At 54.6% G+C, this 17708-nt stretch overlaps 1 protein-coding gene across 4 annotated transcripts in view; it reads right to left on the reverse strand.

The window, feature by feature from the left end:
• CACNA2D2 (calcium voltage-gated channel auxiliary subunit alpha2delta 2) overlaps nucleotides 1-17708 on the reverse strand; it is a 142752-nt gene that overhangs the window by 105179 nt on the left and 19865 nt on the right. For all 4 annotated transcript variants that reach the window (XM_060631079.3, XM_060631078.3, XM_060631081.3 and 1 more), the window contains exon 2: nucleotides 10383-10464. In XM_060631079.3, coding sequence (XP_060487062.1) covers nucleotides 10383-10464 — 82 coding nt within the window. The remainder of the gene's footprint in view (nucleotides 1-10382; nucleotides 10465-17708) is intronic.

Consider the following 17708-nt stretch of genomic DNA (forward strand, 5'->3'; position numbering starts at 1 on the left):
ACACATGGGTGTGAGGACACAGATCCATAGCCGACCAGCACCTTGTCCCCCCTGTAGGGTTGCTGAGCACAGCGGCAGGCAGAGTAACTTGGGGGGATGTGTCCCATACATGGGAACATGGTGTGTGCATGAATGTGAGCTCCTCACCCACAGATGAGATTTCTCAGCTTCACTAATTAACCAGTTAAGTAGTTCTCGCCTGACACAGAGCTCCTGGCACCTGCCTCCTCGCAGGCCCACCCTGCTCTGTAAGCATGCCTGCTCCCACCTCCATACAGAGCTCAGCCACATACACATGCGTGCATATGCACACTTGCCTGGTCACACCCCCCATGAAGCACACATGCTTTCCTGAGCACATGCACGTGCATACCTGCTCACGCCCCCACACACAGCACACATGCAGGTTTGTGGGTTCTCTTCTGTGCGTGCACATACTCACATCCCACATGCAGCATCACGCTCCTGTCCTCTCCCACACGTGGTCAGTCACACTCCACCTTACACAAACCTCTATAGGTCAGAGAGGTGTCTCCCAGTGAGTCAAGGGACCAAGAATCAATCACAGGGGGCTGCCTGCCTTCTAGGTCTGACTGCCCTGTGCCGGTGGACTCTGGGGAGGCCTGGGCATGACCCTGCTTTCTGGTCATGATCTCCCTACCCCATATAATGCCCATCAGAGGCTCCTGGCAGCTCCTGTCTTCTCTGTGTACCCAAAGGATGGAAAAGTAGAAGGGAGTGGGGACACCAGACATCACTGGCCTCAGCCCCAACCTGGAGGGCTTCCTGAGGGAGGGAGCTGTGGGTTGGGTTTAAAACTGGGGTCAGACCCAGAGGGGATGGGGGTAAGTGAGGAGAGTGGCAAGTGGACGAGAGAGAGAAGCTAGGATGTCTAGTGGGAATGGGGCAGGCACAGCAATGGCTGGGTGGCCCAAAGTCTCCCTGCTCCCCCTGCCCAGGCCACACACCTTGACCAGGCCTTTAAGTCACTCTGGGAACAGCCCATCATCTCCCACCCCAGCCTGATATCTGGGTGCCAACACATCTTGCAGCTGTCTCTTCTCTTGAGCCCTTTTTCACGGCCCCCACACCCTCCATTCCCTCACATAGGGGGACCAAGCCTGGCAGACCCCATGTCAGCCTACCTGTCTGGGGGCATCTGGCACTGCAGGTCTATCTTGATGCAGAGTCTGTTTCCCCATGTGGGGCTGAAAGGTTCCCATGGTCCTGTGGGACAGTCAGAGCCCTGGACTTCCCCCTCTCAGTCCTCAGATGCCTGCCACTTTGTTTATCCATCGAGCAGTTACTAGCTAACACCTACTCCATGCCAGCCTGTGGGCACACAGATGCATATCTGTACACTGCAGGCATGTGTGTATATGTGCATCCCATGCGTGTGCAGCCTGCTTCTCCACCCAGACTGTACATCCTCTTAGGTGGGGCCCAGCCCCCGATCCCACACTCTGACCCCAGGATGCTCGAGCCTTAGGGCTCCCTGATTCATAAGAACCCAAGGATGGACAAGGAGGGGTCTGAGGAGTCTGTCCAGGATCTACCCCCTGCCTCCACCCACACATACAAGTAGCCAGCTAGCTGCCCTGCAGAGCCCGGAGAGAGGTATGTGAACCAGGTCCCAGGGCCAGGAGAGAGGTATGTGAAAGACAGGAGGTTTAAGGCTCTATAACCTTCTCCAAACTCTAGATCTTTGCTCACAAGGACTGGAGAGCCATGCTCAGAGAAGGTGGAGGGAGGCCAGGCTGAGCTTGCATCTCCTGCCTGGTCGTGGTAAATGCTGCTCATGCTGCCCCTGGGGCCGGCTGTGGTTTGTCAGAACCAATTACTTCTCTGCCTCTGCCAAATGCTTGGGGCTCCACAAATCTCAGGCAAGTGTCCCCGTGGCTGCCACCGATCCAGCAATGCATGGGCGTAGAGGAGCAGGGAGGAATGCAGATCGGGTCAGCCATCCCCAGGGGCCCAGCATGGAAACCCATTTGGTCCTCTACCCCCATCCCCCATCTCCCACCCCTGATCATCCACACCAGCTCCTGGCTCTGGACATGCAGCCCCATTGCTCTCCCGAGGTGACTGCAGAGGCCAGCGGGGAGGGAAGCAGATCCTGGCCTCTTCTCAACAATCTGCAAATATCAGCCCCCATCGGAGCTGACCCCCAGCTGTCCTGGCTACAAGGCCAGCATGTCTGGGGACCCCAGGAGAGAGCTAGGGTATTCACCAGAACAGTCTTACTGTGTGTGTGGGGCGGGGAGTGAGGGTGTCTTGCATTAGGAAAGTCTAGCAGACAAACATCTTAGACTCCCAAGATGGAAGGATTGTGGGGCATCCACTTCAGGAAAGGAGTATTGTGTAAAGCCATAGGTTCTCAACCAAAACTTCCAGACAGAGGCACTCTGTCTGCCTGGTGAGGTTCTGACCATGCCTCTGAGATCGTCTCTTCTTTAAACTGAGGGACCTCATGCCTGGCTGGCTCAGCTGGAGGAGCATGCAACTGGAGTTGTGGGTTCGAGCCCAGTGCTGGCTGTAGAGATGACTTAAATAATTAAGTTTAAAAAATAAAAATAAAAAAATAAACTGACGGGCCCTGATCAGAGAATCTTTCACACATCCCTGGAGCTGAGGATCAAGAACCCATGATCCTCAGCCCTGGCCTTGGCCACACCATTTCCTGACCCATCACCCTATCCCCAGTGCCAGTACCTGGGGCTGGCCCAGAGATCAGTGGTTTCCTACCACCTCTACTCTACTGCCAGCCAAGCCCCATGCCCAATCCACCAGGCCTGGAGACAAGCTGCCAACTGGCTGACTGATTTGAGAAACCGACACACAGGCCTCTTCTGGGGTATAGGGGACCTTCCCTTCACTTCTGCCGGCCTCCTCCCTAGGGATGCCTCTGCAGCTGCCTCCCTAGGTTCCTGGCCCAAGAAACCACTCACCTTTCCCTGGCCCATAGGCCCTGTTTCTTCAAGCCCTGGTGGCTTTTGTGCCTCTCCCTGTAAGGTTCCCAAAAGATGTCATGGTCAGCCAGTGCTAAAGACTGAATATTTGTGTTGCCCCCAAATCCATATGTTGCAACCTAATCCCAACATGATGGTATCTGGAGGTGGGCTCTATGGGAAGTGATTAGGTCATAAGGACAGAGCCCTTGTAAATGGGATTAGTGTCCTTATTCCAGACCCCAGAAAGATCCTTCACCCTCCCATCATGTGAGGACATGGCAAGAAGAGAGCTGTCTACAAACCATGAAGTCTACGAACCATGAAGTGGGCCTTCACCAGACACCAAATCTGTTGACACCTTGATATTGGAATTTCAGCCTCCAGAACCATTAAAAATACATTCTGTTGTTTATAAGCCACCCGTCTATGGTATTCTGCTATAGCAGCTAGAACAGACTCGCAGCAGGGAGGAGAAAACGGATTTCCAAATTCCTGGGCTGAGACAAGCAAAGGGGACACCTTGGGCATCTGAACTTCCCCAAACTGTGACCAATTCCTAGAAGGGGAAGCATCTGATAGATGGGGGGAGGGGCGCATAAAGGTACCCCCACATTTGCAGGACTCTGTTTGCAGCCTTTCCTTGTCCCTGGTCCCTTAAGATCCTCTCATCTCCCATGAGAATAGAGGCACTCGGGTTCCTATTTCACAAATGGGGGAAGCAAGATTTAGAGGGGCAGGACAACAGGCCTTGGGTCCCTCAGTGTGGGAAGACCCAGCCCCGCCATTCCTGCCCTCTCCAGTCTTTCCACCACCACCCACCACGGGGTTGCTGCCCATGGCACAGGTTCCAGGTTCAAACTCCAGTTCTGCCACTTACCAGCTACAGGACCTCAGGCAGATCTCACCTTAGGAATGCACAACTCTCTTCTCCAGATCTGAGCTGGTCCCTATCCTCTGGAACTGACCTTGGATGTGGCCCCACAGTGACCTCCTGACACAAGCTGGAAGCTGATGGTCACTCTCCCATGCCTGTACCACCAGCCATGGGTGTGCTGATCCCACCCAGAGAGGCCTCTCCCACAGACCTGTCCCCACCACACCCACGACCTCCACAGGCACCTGGGCAGCAGCTCCTCACTAAGACTGTGCCAGAACTCCAGAAGCCTCCTAGCAGGGCTCCCTGCTCCAGCCTCCCCCTCTAAGACTCCAGGAGCAAGAGGCTCTGAATTGGCCACGGAGGCAAACACCCACTCAGGCCCTTCTGGGGGCCTTTCTGTCACGGCATCCTCCACCTGCTGTGAGGTCTTTCTGACCTAACATCCTCACACTCTGTGGGGAGTAGGAAGAGGAGAGGCCTGGGAGAAGACAGGGGCTGAGAAGGGTACTGGCTCAGCCTTAGCAGTCCTGGAGGAGCCCTTGGGGTCGGGGAGGCTCTAGCAGCTGGTCCCCATGGAAGGGATGGCCAACTATAAGCCAGGGCCCCTGGGCAAAGTGTCTCAGGGCAGCCCTTCCCCCACACTGACCTCCCTGCACCCCTTCTCTGATGGGAGGGTGTGTGGAAGGGTTGCCGGAGACCCAAGCCAGTCAGCTGGCCCTCAGGCAGGAGTTCCTGCCACAGATTAAACGGCTTTTGAAAAGCTTCAAAAATGGAATTTTCTCCTGTAGGCGACAAAGGAGTGTGTGGGGGGAGGGGGCAGGCAGGAGGATACACAGGCTCCCTCTCTCACCACACAGTACTCAGAAGAGAGCATCCCAGACCTTAAGTGGGGGGAGGGGCAGAAGAGGCACCACCCCCCCAGGACAGGCCTGGAAGGAAAAGAAGTGGGGAGCCTGCGCTGGGGAGACAGAGAGGGGGTCCAGGCAGGCTTCGGCCAGGCTTCCATGCATCTGCCTCTGTGTATCCAATTATGCTCAAGTGGCAGCCTCACCATGTTTCAGACGCCCTCCCAGGAGCCCCTCCTCAGCCCCATGCATCCCCGCTGGGTGCCGAGCAAGAGGACCATATGGAGGGAATAATAAGACAATTAACTTTCCATTAAAGAATAATATATGTGGGTTTTTAGGGAGGCGAGCGGCAGCAATCCCTACCCAGCGGCATATTTCACACTCGCGGCCCCCACCCCCCACCTCCACCCGGACGCACCCCACATCCTGATCATCTTCACCAGGAGAGAGAAGGGCTCCATTGGGACTCACTAGGAGGTGGCTGGAGGATGGGTGGCAGCTTTGTGAGGAGCAAGAGCAGAGCCCCTAGGACTGAGGCTTCTGGAAGCCTTGAGGAGAGGTTATGATGAGCCTGGGTGGGGCTCCCTCACCACCCCTCACTTGACTCTGACCTGTGCTGGTCCCCAAGATGAGGGAAGGGGTTGGGGGTAGGGGTCTGCCTGGCCAAGGAGCTGCAGGCCTGACTCTGGGGGCACATGTGAACCACGGTGCTCTGACAGAAAGACCAACTATGGGGTCTGGGGTTCACAATCACTTGAGTTCCCCTTTCCTGACCCTCCAGAGGCTGTTCTGTTCCCTGGCACCTCCCCCTACCCCAGATTCCTTCTTTCTCTTCTGCCTCAGCTCCCTCTAGGGCTCTGAGCTTCCCTGGCGCTTTTGGACAGTGCTAACCCCACCTGAATGCCCAGAAGCCCAGAGAGGACCCTCCCCAGTGGAGGCCAACAACAGCGTTGGCCAGCGCCCCCAAACCAGTATGTGAGTATGCATGAGTTTCAGGAATTGGTGGTACCAGTCAGTGGGGAGAGTTGGAGAAACAGCAGGAGGCGTGTCTCAAAGGCACCTAAGAAGGGGCCCTGTTTCCACTTTGCTGAGCCCCTCAGGAAAGGCACTCTTGATGTGGCCAGACTTTGGTCCTTGCCAGGAGCCAGCTCCAGATGTGGCACTCCGCAAATATTAATTACACATTCCCAGGGAGCAGTGAGCAGACGGGGTACAGGGATGGCCAGGGGCAGACAAGATGGGCTGGGACTGTGGCACCATCACTGGTTCAAAAATGCCATTCCTGGCTACCCAGAGAAGTGAGGACACATGGATGCCATTGGCCTGAATCACCATGACAGTCCAGAGAAGCACAGCAGTGGGGAGGGGAGCAGGAGATTTGGTTAGGGATCTGAGTCCCAGGGTCCTATTTTTTGTGGATGTAGCTCCATGGCTTAGGGGAGGGGTTGCCTCAGGGTAGCTCCTCCAGGCAGGCCCCAGGCCTGCACTTCTAGCTTGGTGCTTCTCCCCATCCCCACTACTACTTAAGATTGGCCTGTCAGGGCTCCAGGATGGGACTGGCTAGAGAAGACTGTCACTCAGGACCTTGGTTTCCCCATTTATATGAAAGGACTACAGGAGTAATTAGCAGCATGCAGCTAGGCTGAGGCCATCATGGAACTGCAGCAGCCAGGGATGTTGACAGGGCTCTAAGCCATTTCTGCCCCAATCAGGAGGCGAGGCAGGAGGGGTTGATGTGGAATGAGAAAGGCCCCGATGGGTCTAGACTTGACTTGACACTTCTCAGAGGATGGCCTGTGGACCCCAGGCATGATCATCCCAGGTCTCAGTTCCCAGCCCAGCTCTGGTCAGGAAGCCCTCCCTCACCCCAGAGAGAGGATCTTCTTACTTCTTTCTTTAGAAACTCTGCAAAGAAGGTGTCTCACCCAGGTCAGAAACCCATCTCAGGATGACACACACCTGATGAGCCACTGATGCTTCCTCATGTCTGACTACAATCTCTCCAGCTTTGCTTTCCCATAAGGTCCCCAGAGTTGTTCCCCTTCTACCTGGACACCCAGTCAAAAGTCAGTAGGTCTCTGGCTATACCCGTCAGAGTGACCTGGTCTTCAAAGTGGGGAGACCAGCCATCTCCACATCCTCCCCCATGCACCCCCAGGCACCTGATGAATTATTCATCCTGATCAGCCTCATTATGTAAATGAGTTCAGAGCCCAAGCATATGCTCTCTGCTCTTCCCTGCGCCCCCCCCCCCCCACCTCGCCCCAGAGGATGGGGACAATATGGTGGTGATGGGGGAGGGCAGAGTAGGAGCTTGGGAGACCATCATCAGCCTCCAGGGGTTCTGGAGGGCACAGAGTATACAGTCCACACTTTCGTGGCCTGTTCACATCAGGAGTAGACCAGGGCTTGGGGTGAGGTGGGGCTGGGGTACCCAGGGCTGGCATGGCTTAGGAGTGTCCGGCTAAGCATGGGGGTGGGAATGACATGTGAGAACCAGGCCACAGCAGGAGCTCCCACTGTGTGCTGGACCTGGGCTTAGATGAGGAAACATGATGCGGTCTTCACAGAGCCCCCACATCCCACCTAGGTGTGCCATGGCTTCTAACCTGTAAGTGGGCCCCAGTCTGCACCTAGCCATGCCCCCACGGGGTTGTGATGAGGTCAGGAGGAAGAAAGTGCCAAGTCAAGGAAAATGCTCCCAAATGCCACTGTCTGCAGTTTCTGGACTCTTGCAGCTGCCAGCTCTTGCAGCGCCCAGCTTCTGGGAGTGGGGCAGCCTCTAGGACTAGGGTAGGGGGAGAGGACAGCCATGCAGCAGAAGAAGGCCAAGGGGGCCCAGATGTCAGGACACCCTGGCTGTAGGTGGCACGGAATCAGCTCAGGGAGACCTGGGGAGGCCACTGGGAAATGAGGCTGTCAGCTTGGCAGAGCTGGTGCCAGGATCCCCGGGAGCGTCTGCAGTTGGGTCAGGGCTCTGCTGCAAGCATCCTCCTGACCCATCGGAGCTGGGCATAGGCTGGGTACATGGGCCCTCTCACGTGCATTTGAAGGAGAGCCATGGTGACTCAGTCAGATTTGGGATGGGCTGTAGGGGGTGGGGAGGCTGGCTGCCTCCCGCTCCCGTGGGATTGTCCTTTTCCTCTAGAATTCTTCACCTGCTTCCCTGCCGCCCACCTCGCCAGAGTGTCCAGTGCCAAGAAACAGGCCCAGAGCTGTCAGCGGGAAGAGGCTGAGGTAGCAGTGAGAAAAAACTGGAGCAGGACAGAGAGCCGCTGGAGAGCTGGCACCCATCGGTAGGGAGAGGGATGCCAGGAGGAGCCAGCCAGGAATACCAGGTCAGCACTCCTCTGCCTGCGGCCAGGCTGGCCACAGCTACACCAAGCATGGCCCCTGCTCTAGCCCAGCTCCTCACTTCCCCAGGTTCATCCTGCCCACTCTTCCAAGAGGTGCAACCAGAGGGGGGAGCAGCACCCTGGAACAGGAGTCAGGAGTCCCATCCCAAGTCTCAGGTCTGCCACAGCTGGCTGCCTGACTTTGGTTATGGCTGGCCAGGTGGGGGTGGGGCAAAATGTGCTCCTTGACGAAAGTGTCTGGAATCACTCAATTCCCATCAGAAAGGAAATGATCAACACATCCTAGGAATGAAAATGATCAGTAAGGGGAATTCATATTTCTAGAAAAGGGGGTGTATCTGTGTCAACCTATCCACTGCTATTCTCACCACCTTGTCCTCTAGCCAGACCTCCCAGCTATGCCATGGACCAAGAATGAGAATCAGAGAGGGTCCAGGACTCTCCCAGGAGCACACAGTAGGGGTGCTGAGCTAGGCTTCTATCTCTGGTTCTCACCAGCCAGGGAGCTCAATTGTTTAGACAAAACCAAATCGCATGCATGAAACGTGTGCATTATTTTCTCGCTGGCAAACTATCAGGGTCTGAGTTGTCCATGACTATAAAATAAATAATGTCCTCACACTGAGAATTTGAAGCGTGGAAGGTTCTTGACCGGAGGTGCATAGTTAACTCCTTATGTGGGGTACATCTTATGTTACAATACAAAACTTGGAAAGGTACTTTGCACACATTCTAGGGAACTATCATTTCTTCATTAACCTACAAGGCTACACTTGGCAGTGCCCACTTAGAACCTAGTTAGTGCCGGGTGCTATGCCTGAGCATAAATTCACTTCTGTTCTGGAACAGCTTTTCCTACAGTGCCTTCTCTGGGAAGCTCTGCTGGCCTCCAAGTACGGCCGAGTCACTGAGAGTTCACAGGAAGAGTGGGATGGGGGTTACTACAATTCAAGCCCAGCAATCAGGGCTGGGAGGTTCAGAGAGGTTGGGCCACTACGGGGAGCACACCCAGCAAATTGGGGGCTGAGATCTTCAGACCTGGACTCTCTCTCCTTGTCATGCTACCACCTTGTTAGCCACCCCTGATCGGCCCATTTGTGCCAGAGGTCCTACATCCACAGCCAGTGTCAACATACTCACTGCCACCCCTATTTCCTGAGTGCCTGCTATAAGCCAAGCAGGGGGAAAGGACCAAGGACAAAACCCCATGGTAGCTTCCCCATAGAGGTGACACCTGCTGATCCCAGTCCTGACCAAGAGGGATGACACAAACAGAGGCATATCTAATCACTGGGTCAAGACCTGGACTCTTGGCTAAACCACCTACAGTAACTGTTTACTCTGCTGTTCCCGGGACAACCATGGGCAGAAGAACCCTGTTAATCCCCTGCTCGGTTCTTGTCAGGCGTCCTGGCCCAAGCCTCTAGCAACGAGCTCCCAAAGTCCCACAGGTCCCTGGGAGTCCCCCCAAGCACTCCAAGAGCTCAGCTCTCAGAGCTTCTGCATCTCCACACAAAGAGCGACGGCTCAGGAACCTGACAGCGACACATTTTGCAGCCTTCTGGGGGTGACGGATGGCCTGCTCTTCACATCACTATTTCAAACATTAACATAATCTCCGAGGATGAATGTGGTCGCTGGCGCCTAATCAATCACCCCTCCTGCCCTGATCCCTCAACTTGCCAAGCACAGGCTTTCAACCCATCTCCTGCTACAGCACCTTGAGCAGCCAGCACTGCTCTCCATTGTTGTTTGGCCTGGCCACCCCACTCATTGCATGGACAGTCCTCAGCCTCCATGCACAACTGCATCCTGCACCCTCCAGGGCCTGCCCTCCTGCCTCAGGTGCTGCCTCAAACACAGACCTCACCCACCTGAAAACCCGAAAGCCCAACACCCCGACATCAGAGCTCACTGGATACTGCTCAGTACTGGGAAGAGCAGACCAAGACCTGGAGGAGCCACTGATTTTCTAGTTACTTCCCTACCTGCCCCCATGGGCCCAGCAGTGTCCCACCATGCCAAACCTTCCTCACTCCTTATTTCTGAAGTCCTTCTCTCACTCCCACTCAGAAAAGGGTCTCTGGGGGCGCCTGGGTGGCTCAGTCGGTTGAGCGTCCGACTTCAGCTCAGGTCACGATCTCACGGTCCGTGAGTTCGAGCCCCGCGTCGGGCTCTGGGCTGATGGCTCAGAGCCTGGAGCCTGCTTCTGATTCTGTGTCTCCCTCTCTCTCTGACCCTCCCCCGTTCATGCTCTGTCTCTCTCTGTCTCAAAAATAAATAAAACGAAAAAAAAAAAAAAAAAAAGAAAAGGGTCTCTGAGCAGAAAGCAAAGGGTACCAGGGCTTACCTCACGGAGCTGCTGGACGCCCCCAAAAATCCGCATCACGCCATCGATCTCTTGCTCCAGGCGCCGGGCCCAGTGCTGCATCCTGTGTGCATAGAGGAGAAAGGTGTCAGGAGGGCCCCCCCTCACAGTGCTGGGACAGCCCAGCACCGAGTGACCTGGGGCATGACCAGTAGCAGCCACTCCTTCAGAACTCAATTTTCACTAGAGGAGAAACAGAGGCTAGGAAGCAGAGTGAGCCTATGATTCCTTTTGAAGACTAGACCTGGTGGCCCAGGCTCTCCTCACGTACTGTTGGACAGCCGGGGAGGAGAGCAGATTGTAGTTTAAATGCACTGAGGGAGTCCAGCAGCTCCAAGAAGCCTGCAGGGAGACTATTTTTCACTGTGAAGAGCTAGCCCTTGATGTGGATGCTCTGAACATGGGGACTTTGGACACCAGGGAAGAGGGGGACATGAGTGAGCCACGCGGGGGCTAGGATCTCAGAGTCTCCTGTCCCCAAGGCTGGGTGGGGCCTGAGGAAGGGGAGGGAACAGGAGTCACTGCTGTCACCACCAAGTCATTGTGTAGCTGGGGGCAGATCCCTGCCTGCCCCCCTCCCAGCCCCCCGGACGCCTCAACTGAGAAGGATTTGGAGAACCTGAGGCAGAGACAGCCCTCACCTTTCCAGCACCCGGGCAAACAGATGCTATCTGAAGCTCATACGTACACACCCTGCATGAACTGGCCACCCACAGGTCCAGTTCAGACTGTCCCACCCCTTTCTGGAGGCCTGGCAAGCCTCATGAGTCTTTCACCTAAGCCACCTGCCTGAGCAGGTCTCCTTCATACTGGTGTTACTGTGAACTCATACTACCCTATCTGTGTCTCAGTTTCCTCCTCTAGAAATTGGGTATAATTTAGGGCCACCTCACAGGGTATGAGAAGGACATGAAAGCAGGTGGTGAAGGGTGTTGCACAGGAATATTTGTGAGTGGACAGGATGGACAGATGGCCACACAGCTCAGTATTCTCAGCCCACATGCATGAACAGGAATGGCATCTGGGGAGAGGCTTGGCCCAGGTTCTAACCTGTGACCCTTCCTTCAGGCAGTACGAGATCAGGTGAGCAAAATCATAGCGGTCCTTGACAAAAGCCAGCCAGAGAGATGTTCTCCACACTTCCAAAGGTGTTCTCTGCTGTGACACAGGCCTCTGCGCCAATGCATCTGAAAAGGCATCTCAACTTCCTCAACCCACCAGATGCAGAACAAGGCCGTTCCAGGGAGGGCTCATAGGAGGGTTACCACAGAGATTTAAATACACCACGGGTTAAGCACAGTCCACAGGGCAAGATACAAGTTGGGTGATACCAGCCCCCCAGCCTCTGGAGGAGGGACCCAGAAGCCATAGGATCCAGGAGGTTGTGTCTGGCCCTGGGCCTGCTACCTCCCTTACACTCCCCAGTGCCACTCAGGGCCAGGACTCTGCTAGCTCCCTGGGTCAGAAAAGCTTAAGCCACCACCCCAGCCCCCTGCCCCACATCCATCTTCAGGCCTGTGGCTGGGGGGCTGGGCCTGTGCCATTGTGTGTGCCCGGGTCGGTTGGCATGGGAACTTGGAGCAGGAGGCAGGCGGATCACTAATTGCAATTTGCCAAGCTGAATGTCAGGACCATGATGGAAAAAAAAATCAACATCAAAAGAAATAGGTATTAGCTTCAGCTTGTTGCTGGCTGAGCCACAGCCTGATGCCCACCTCCACTCCCCACCATGGGGAAAAACTAACCCCACGCCCAGGAGGAGGCCAGGCTGCAGACCAGGCCACAAAGGGCAATCAGGCATCAGCTGCTAGCCAGGAGGAGGGCAAAGCCCAGCAGAGAATGGAGGGCTCGCTTGGCCCCTGCGCCTGTGTACCAGGTGCTGATTGCTTGGCCCTGGCTGTGGATGGACAGTGGGGCAGGTGGCTGTTTTGTGCTCCTGAGACAGAGCCCCGGGGGGGCTAATGTTGAGATGGGTTGCTGCACAGTCCTGTGTCCAGCTAGGTACAAAAATGGGTGAGGTCAAGGAGCTGCTCTCCAAAGGGAACCATTAGCTCTGCCCTGGCCCTGACCTCAGCCATTCACTGGTCTAGGGGAAGAATGCCAATCATAATCCTTCCTGGGACTAATATGTACAAGGGCACCCATTATGCACATGGAATGGTGCCGGCATGCCACCTGCTCTCTCGCTTTAGCCCTCACAAAGAAGCAAACGTTATCATCCCCAATTTACAGATGAGGAAACTGAGACACAGGGGCTTTTTGTGACTAGCCCAAGATCACCTACCCAAGAAGTGAACACAGAAGTTGATGCACGCATATGCTAGAGTCACCAAGGGCCAAGAGTGTGCACTTCCTCCCTGCTCTGCATTCAGGACTGTCACTTTGAGAACTTGAAATTGGCCATAGTGGGAATATTTATACTGCAGAAATCAGTAAATGCTACAAATCACAGTTTTTTCCCCCTGGAAAGTGACTTGTAAACATTTACTAGCACACCACTGATTCAGCCCCAGGCTGTTGACTCTTTCCTACTGTATCTATAGGTCTCTCATTCTAGGATCTCACAGATAAGTAAAAGAAAATTAATTGGAAGAACAGACACGGATGCCAAGTTTTTATTTTGTTCAGACAACACATTATTATTACAATCACCATCATTTCATCTAAACAGACTATTTCAACACTAAAAGAATTTAGAAGAGCCAAATCTCAGGATAAAGTCGAATTCCTCCCAAGACACACACACTCTTTCCTTCCCTTCCTCCCTCCCACTCTCTCATTCACACTCATATACGCGCACACACACACACTCATGCTCACAAGCACATATGATCTTCCCACTTCCACTCCCAGACTAAACAGCTCTAGACTCTGCTGTAGGCCACAGGGACTGGTCCACCCATGACACATCAGGACACAACACATCCTCCTGGGATCTAGGGGTGGCTCTAGCCCTTGGTCTGGCACCCTGGGCCCGACGGACAGACCCCAGGCCCCAGATACATAATGCCAGGGAAAATAAGTTACTCTAATTATTCACCTAAACCAAACCCAATTAGGAAGGCAATATGTATGTCTCAGTATTAAAAAGAACATGATAGGGGCACCTGGGTGGCTCAGTCGGTTAAGCGTCTGACTTTGGCTCAGGTCATGGTCTCATGGTCCATGAGTTCGAGTCCCACATTGGGCTCTGTGCTGACAGCTCAGAGCCTGGAGCTTGCTTCAGATTCTGTGTATTCCTCTTGCTCTGTTCCTCCCCCACTCACGCTCTGTCTCTCAAAAATAAATAAATGTTAAAAAAAATAAATAAGTGAAATAAAAAGAACATGATAGATAAATCATTTCACTGTCAGAAGAGATTCTGTGGGTTCCAGGGTTTGGCTAGGGTACCAGTGCTGGCTCCAAAGGGTGACAAAAGGGACTAATGAGGCCAGGAGTCAACTATGCACCTATAGAGTTCCTGTCTGAAGGCTGGAGAAACCACCCACCAAGCCAAGGCTAACCTTAGCCAGATACAGTCATACTCTTTCTAGCAGAATGGCATGGGGGATTTGGAAGTATGGGGGATATATCAGGATCCACGGACCTGCTGGGTCAAAGGCAAGCTGACCAAATCTTGTCTGGGCTCCCTTTAGCCTGGGTCCAGGTGCCTAGCTCTGCAACGCTTCCCTGGTCAGACAGTGTTGCCCGTGGGTCACCCTCCCAACAGGGTAGGCCCACCTGCTGGCTCCCTACATCCCTGTGATTTTCCATGCTCTTCATCGAGATGACACTGCTTATCTCCAAGTGTCTCTAAGTGCCAAATTAGCAAGACAGGGAGGAGAGAGAGTGTCTGGGAGGAGGCACGTGCAGCCAGGGGCTGCAGCCCTCAGGATGACTGGCATGGGCAGGAGAGGGAGAGGCTGAGGACAGAGCCTTGCATCCCTGTAACCTCCATGTGCCTGAACCCAGGGAGGTGCAGGCACTGGGCCCCCATTCCATAAGCTAAAAAACTGAGGCCCTTGGCAAGGATGGGTGCGGGGCCACATACTTAGGAAGAAGCCAGACCTGTCCTCCTGGCTCCATCAGCTCCCTGACCCCACCCTTCCAGGACAAGGCAGCTTCTGGGCAGCCTCCTGCACCAGTGGCTGGCTGTGTGACCTGGGGGGGAGGGGGAGGATTGAGCTCCGTTCAATTTTTTTTTTAACGTTTATTTATTGAGAGACAGAGAGACACAGAGCGTGAGCAGGGGAGGGGCAGAGAGAGGGGGAGACATAGAATCTGAAGTAGGTTCTAGGCTCTGAGCTGTCGGGCTCTGTGCCCCCCAATGCGGGGCTCGAACTCACAAACTGTGAGATCATGACCTGAGCCGAAGTCGGCTGCCCAACCAACTGAGCCACCCAGGTGCCCCTGGATTGAGCTCCCTTCAAATCTCAGCATTCTGGTCTGTAAATAGGGGAAATGACTGGCTGAATAGTGTCAATGGCCAAATCTACGTGGCAGCCTTGATGTCTGGCATACTTACCAGGCACTCCGGGAGGCTAGAAGCCCATCCAATACAGCCCTCGGTGTTTATAAAATCCCCTAGGAATGCCTGCACTTGGGGAGAAGGATGTGGAGGGAGGCAGTGTAGAAAGGATTCCCCTAATGGCTAAGAGAGGCCAGGAGTGGGCAAAGGGCAGAGGTACACTCGTCCCAGGCCTGGCAGGCTGAGGGCAGGCTGAGGGCAGCCCAGCGGGAAGAAGACCGAGGTGCTGCAGGACGCCAGGCCTTGCTCTCCAGGGCACGCTTCAGAACTGAGAAGAGTAAGTGAAAGAAGAGGCCTTGTCACTATCAGGCAAGGGAGCAAGGTCATCCACATGTATGGTGAGGAGCTGGGGATGAGGACCCCCTTTGGCAGGCAGAACCACTGAGACCCCAGTTAGAACCCGGGGGAGGCCCTGGTCAAACTACAGAGCCCACTCTGGGGGCCTCCAGCTCTGAGCTGCACAGGCTCCCCCAGAGGGGAGGGGCAGGGCAGGGGGAGGGGGTAGGAGAAGCCCAGAGAAGGGGAGAGGGGGAGAGGGATGAGGGGAAAAAAGGAAAGAGCCTATGTGCAGATGCAGCAGCACAGATTAAACTGTTGCCAGTTGTTAATTTTATACGCAAAGTTGTTGATCAGAATGTGATTTAATTGTACAGTATAATCCAGGCTTTTGGAATAAATTATGCAGAAAACTCATCTATAATTAAACAAATCAAAAAACCAGAGACAGGTGACACTGCAGGTTTACCCTCGGAGGGCATGGGTGGGTGTGGGCGGCTGGACCCTGCAGAAGGGCAAGGAGGGAAGGAGGCAGGATTTGTTCCAGAGCAGACAGGAGCAGGTCCAGGGAGGCCAAGGCCTAATAGGGGCCTCCCAATATCTGCCTCTGTGGTGTTGTTCTTACCACTGCTATGGAGGCATTTTGCCATCAAAGCCCAGCTGTAGGCTGCCTCCACCAGGCAGACTGCCTGGATAAATCTGGTTCCACTGGATACCTATGAGCAATCTACTGTCCCCCCACTAGCTCAGCAGAGCAGCCATCATGTTGGGGTTGGAGGTGTGCCAAGTGTGGAATTGTAGGTGAAGCGGAAGGGGCAGATGGCAAAACAGAGGACTAGGCTGGGGCAGGTGAGGGGTGTGGGGGAGCAGGCACAGTGGAGGCCACTTGCTGCTAAGGGCATGTGAACCAAACTTGGCAGTGGTGGCAGCCCACAGGTCTCCTGCTTCTCTCATGACAGGCTGGCCAATTATTCTCCCAGCTCTGGGGGAGGCGATGATTTAAAATAAATTGCTATTTAATTATTCTGATTATATTTCAGCTGGCCTGCCACCTCCCACCTCGGTGCCTTCGCAGTCTTCTGAAGGAGAAGGAAGAAAAGATAGGGCAGGAGAAGGGTAGTAAGAAACAGACGGAGAGATACAGACATGAACAAAGCCCAAGAGAGGTGAGCTAGAGGGCCTGTGTCAGGCTGACCCCAGCCCAGGGGAAGATAACTGGTGAGTGGACAAGGGGGCCACTCCCCACCCTGGCCTAGGTGGCCTGTGTCGGTCCCCCAACAGTCACCCAAAGCTCAGAGAACAGCTGTAGCCTCTGCTGAAGCAGAGCACCAGCCATGGCCAGCCCTCCCCTAGATTACAGCCTTGCTGTAAATAGCAGAAAACTCAAGGCTGCACCCCAGGATTGTGGCACCTCCAGAGCCACCTCTACCAGGGAGTCCTCCCTGACCACTCGGGTGAATGTCCCTCTCCACCTAGACTGAGTGCCAGGATCCAGCCCTGGCTCTTCTGAAGCCTTGAGCCAGATGTGTCCTTTTAGGCCTCAGTTTTCCTATCTGGAAAACGGAGATAAAACTTACCACGTGTCTACTCTCAGGACCCAAAGAAGAGGCAGGTGGACACCAGGGCCCCGTGGAAGGAATGTCAGCAATGATGACTGCCCCACACACTCATGTGCACAGACCCACAGTCCAATCTTCTTCCGCAGACCTGCAGCTCACTAAGCATGGGATTGCTGTGCCTCTTCCTTAGACTGAGGCCTCCAGGTGGGCTGCAGCCCCTCTCTGCACTGCCCTAGAGACCTTGACAGAGGCGTAATCCCTGGGAAGGGCAGGGCCTCCCGTGATCAGAGAAAACTTCCCTTTGCCTACTCAAGAGAGAAGATGCTTGAGCCTCAAAGGCCTTTTTCAGGGCTCAAAGCCAGTGTATAACCCCTGACCCTGATTCGATCGCAGCCTCCCAAGGATGGCAGAGGGGAAAAGTCTAGCCAAGGTCATTCGCTCCTGAGAGAACAACTGCGCCCAGCTACTCCTGGCCAAGGACATGAGAGCGCCTACAGATGTGGAGGCCAGTCAGCACGGGGTGAGTGGGGAGCATGCTGGACCAGCTGATTCATGGTGGAATGAGGCTCCCCAGCTAGCCACCACCCCTTCAATAGGTAAACTGAGGCAAAGGACTCAAAGAAACTGGCCCATCTTCAACTGATTTGTGATTCAGCTAAAGAAACCCCTATAGTATGGGCAACATAGCACCTGACCCCCTATGCCATCCCCATCCCACCATCCCCAAGCACACAGGGACAAAAGCAGTCCACTTATCACAAGCGATTCTCAGAGACCCGGGGGAGCTGGGGAGGGGCTGGTGCTGCCAAAGCTCGAATTAGTCCAAATCCATCGGCCTCGACTATGTGTATCTTGGGACCCTGCCCAAATACTGCTCCTTAATGAGGTTATTAATTACGGGCTGTCCCTTCCCTATCTTTCCTGGGGAAAAAGCTTTTCCTTCTAGTTGGCTCTCAGCTAGAAGGC

This window comes from Panthera onca, chromosome A2 (genome assembly GCF_046562875.1).
Source record: "Panthera onca isolate mPanOnc1 chromosome A2, mPanOnc1 haplotype 2, whole genome shotgun sequence".
NCBI classification, from domain to species: Eukaryota; Metazoa; Chordata; class Mammalia; order Carnivora; family Felidae; genus Panthera; species Panthera onca.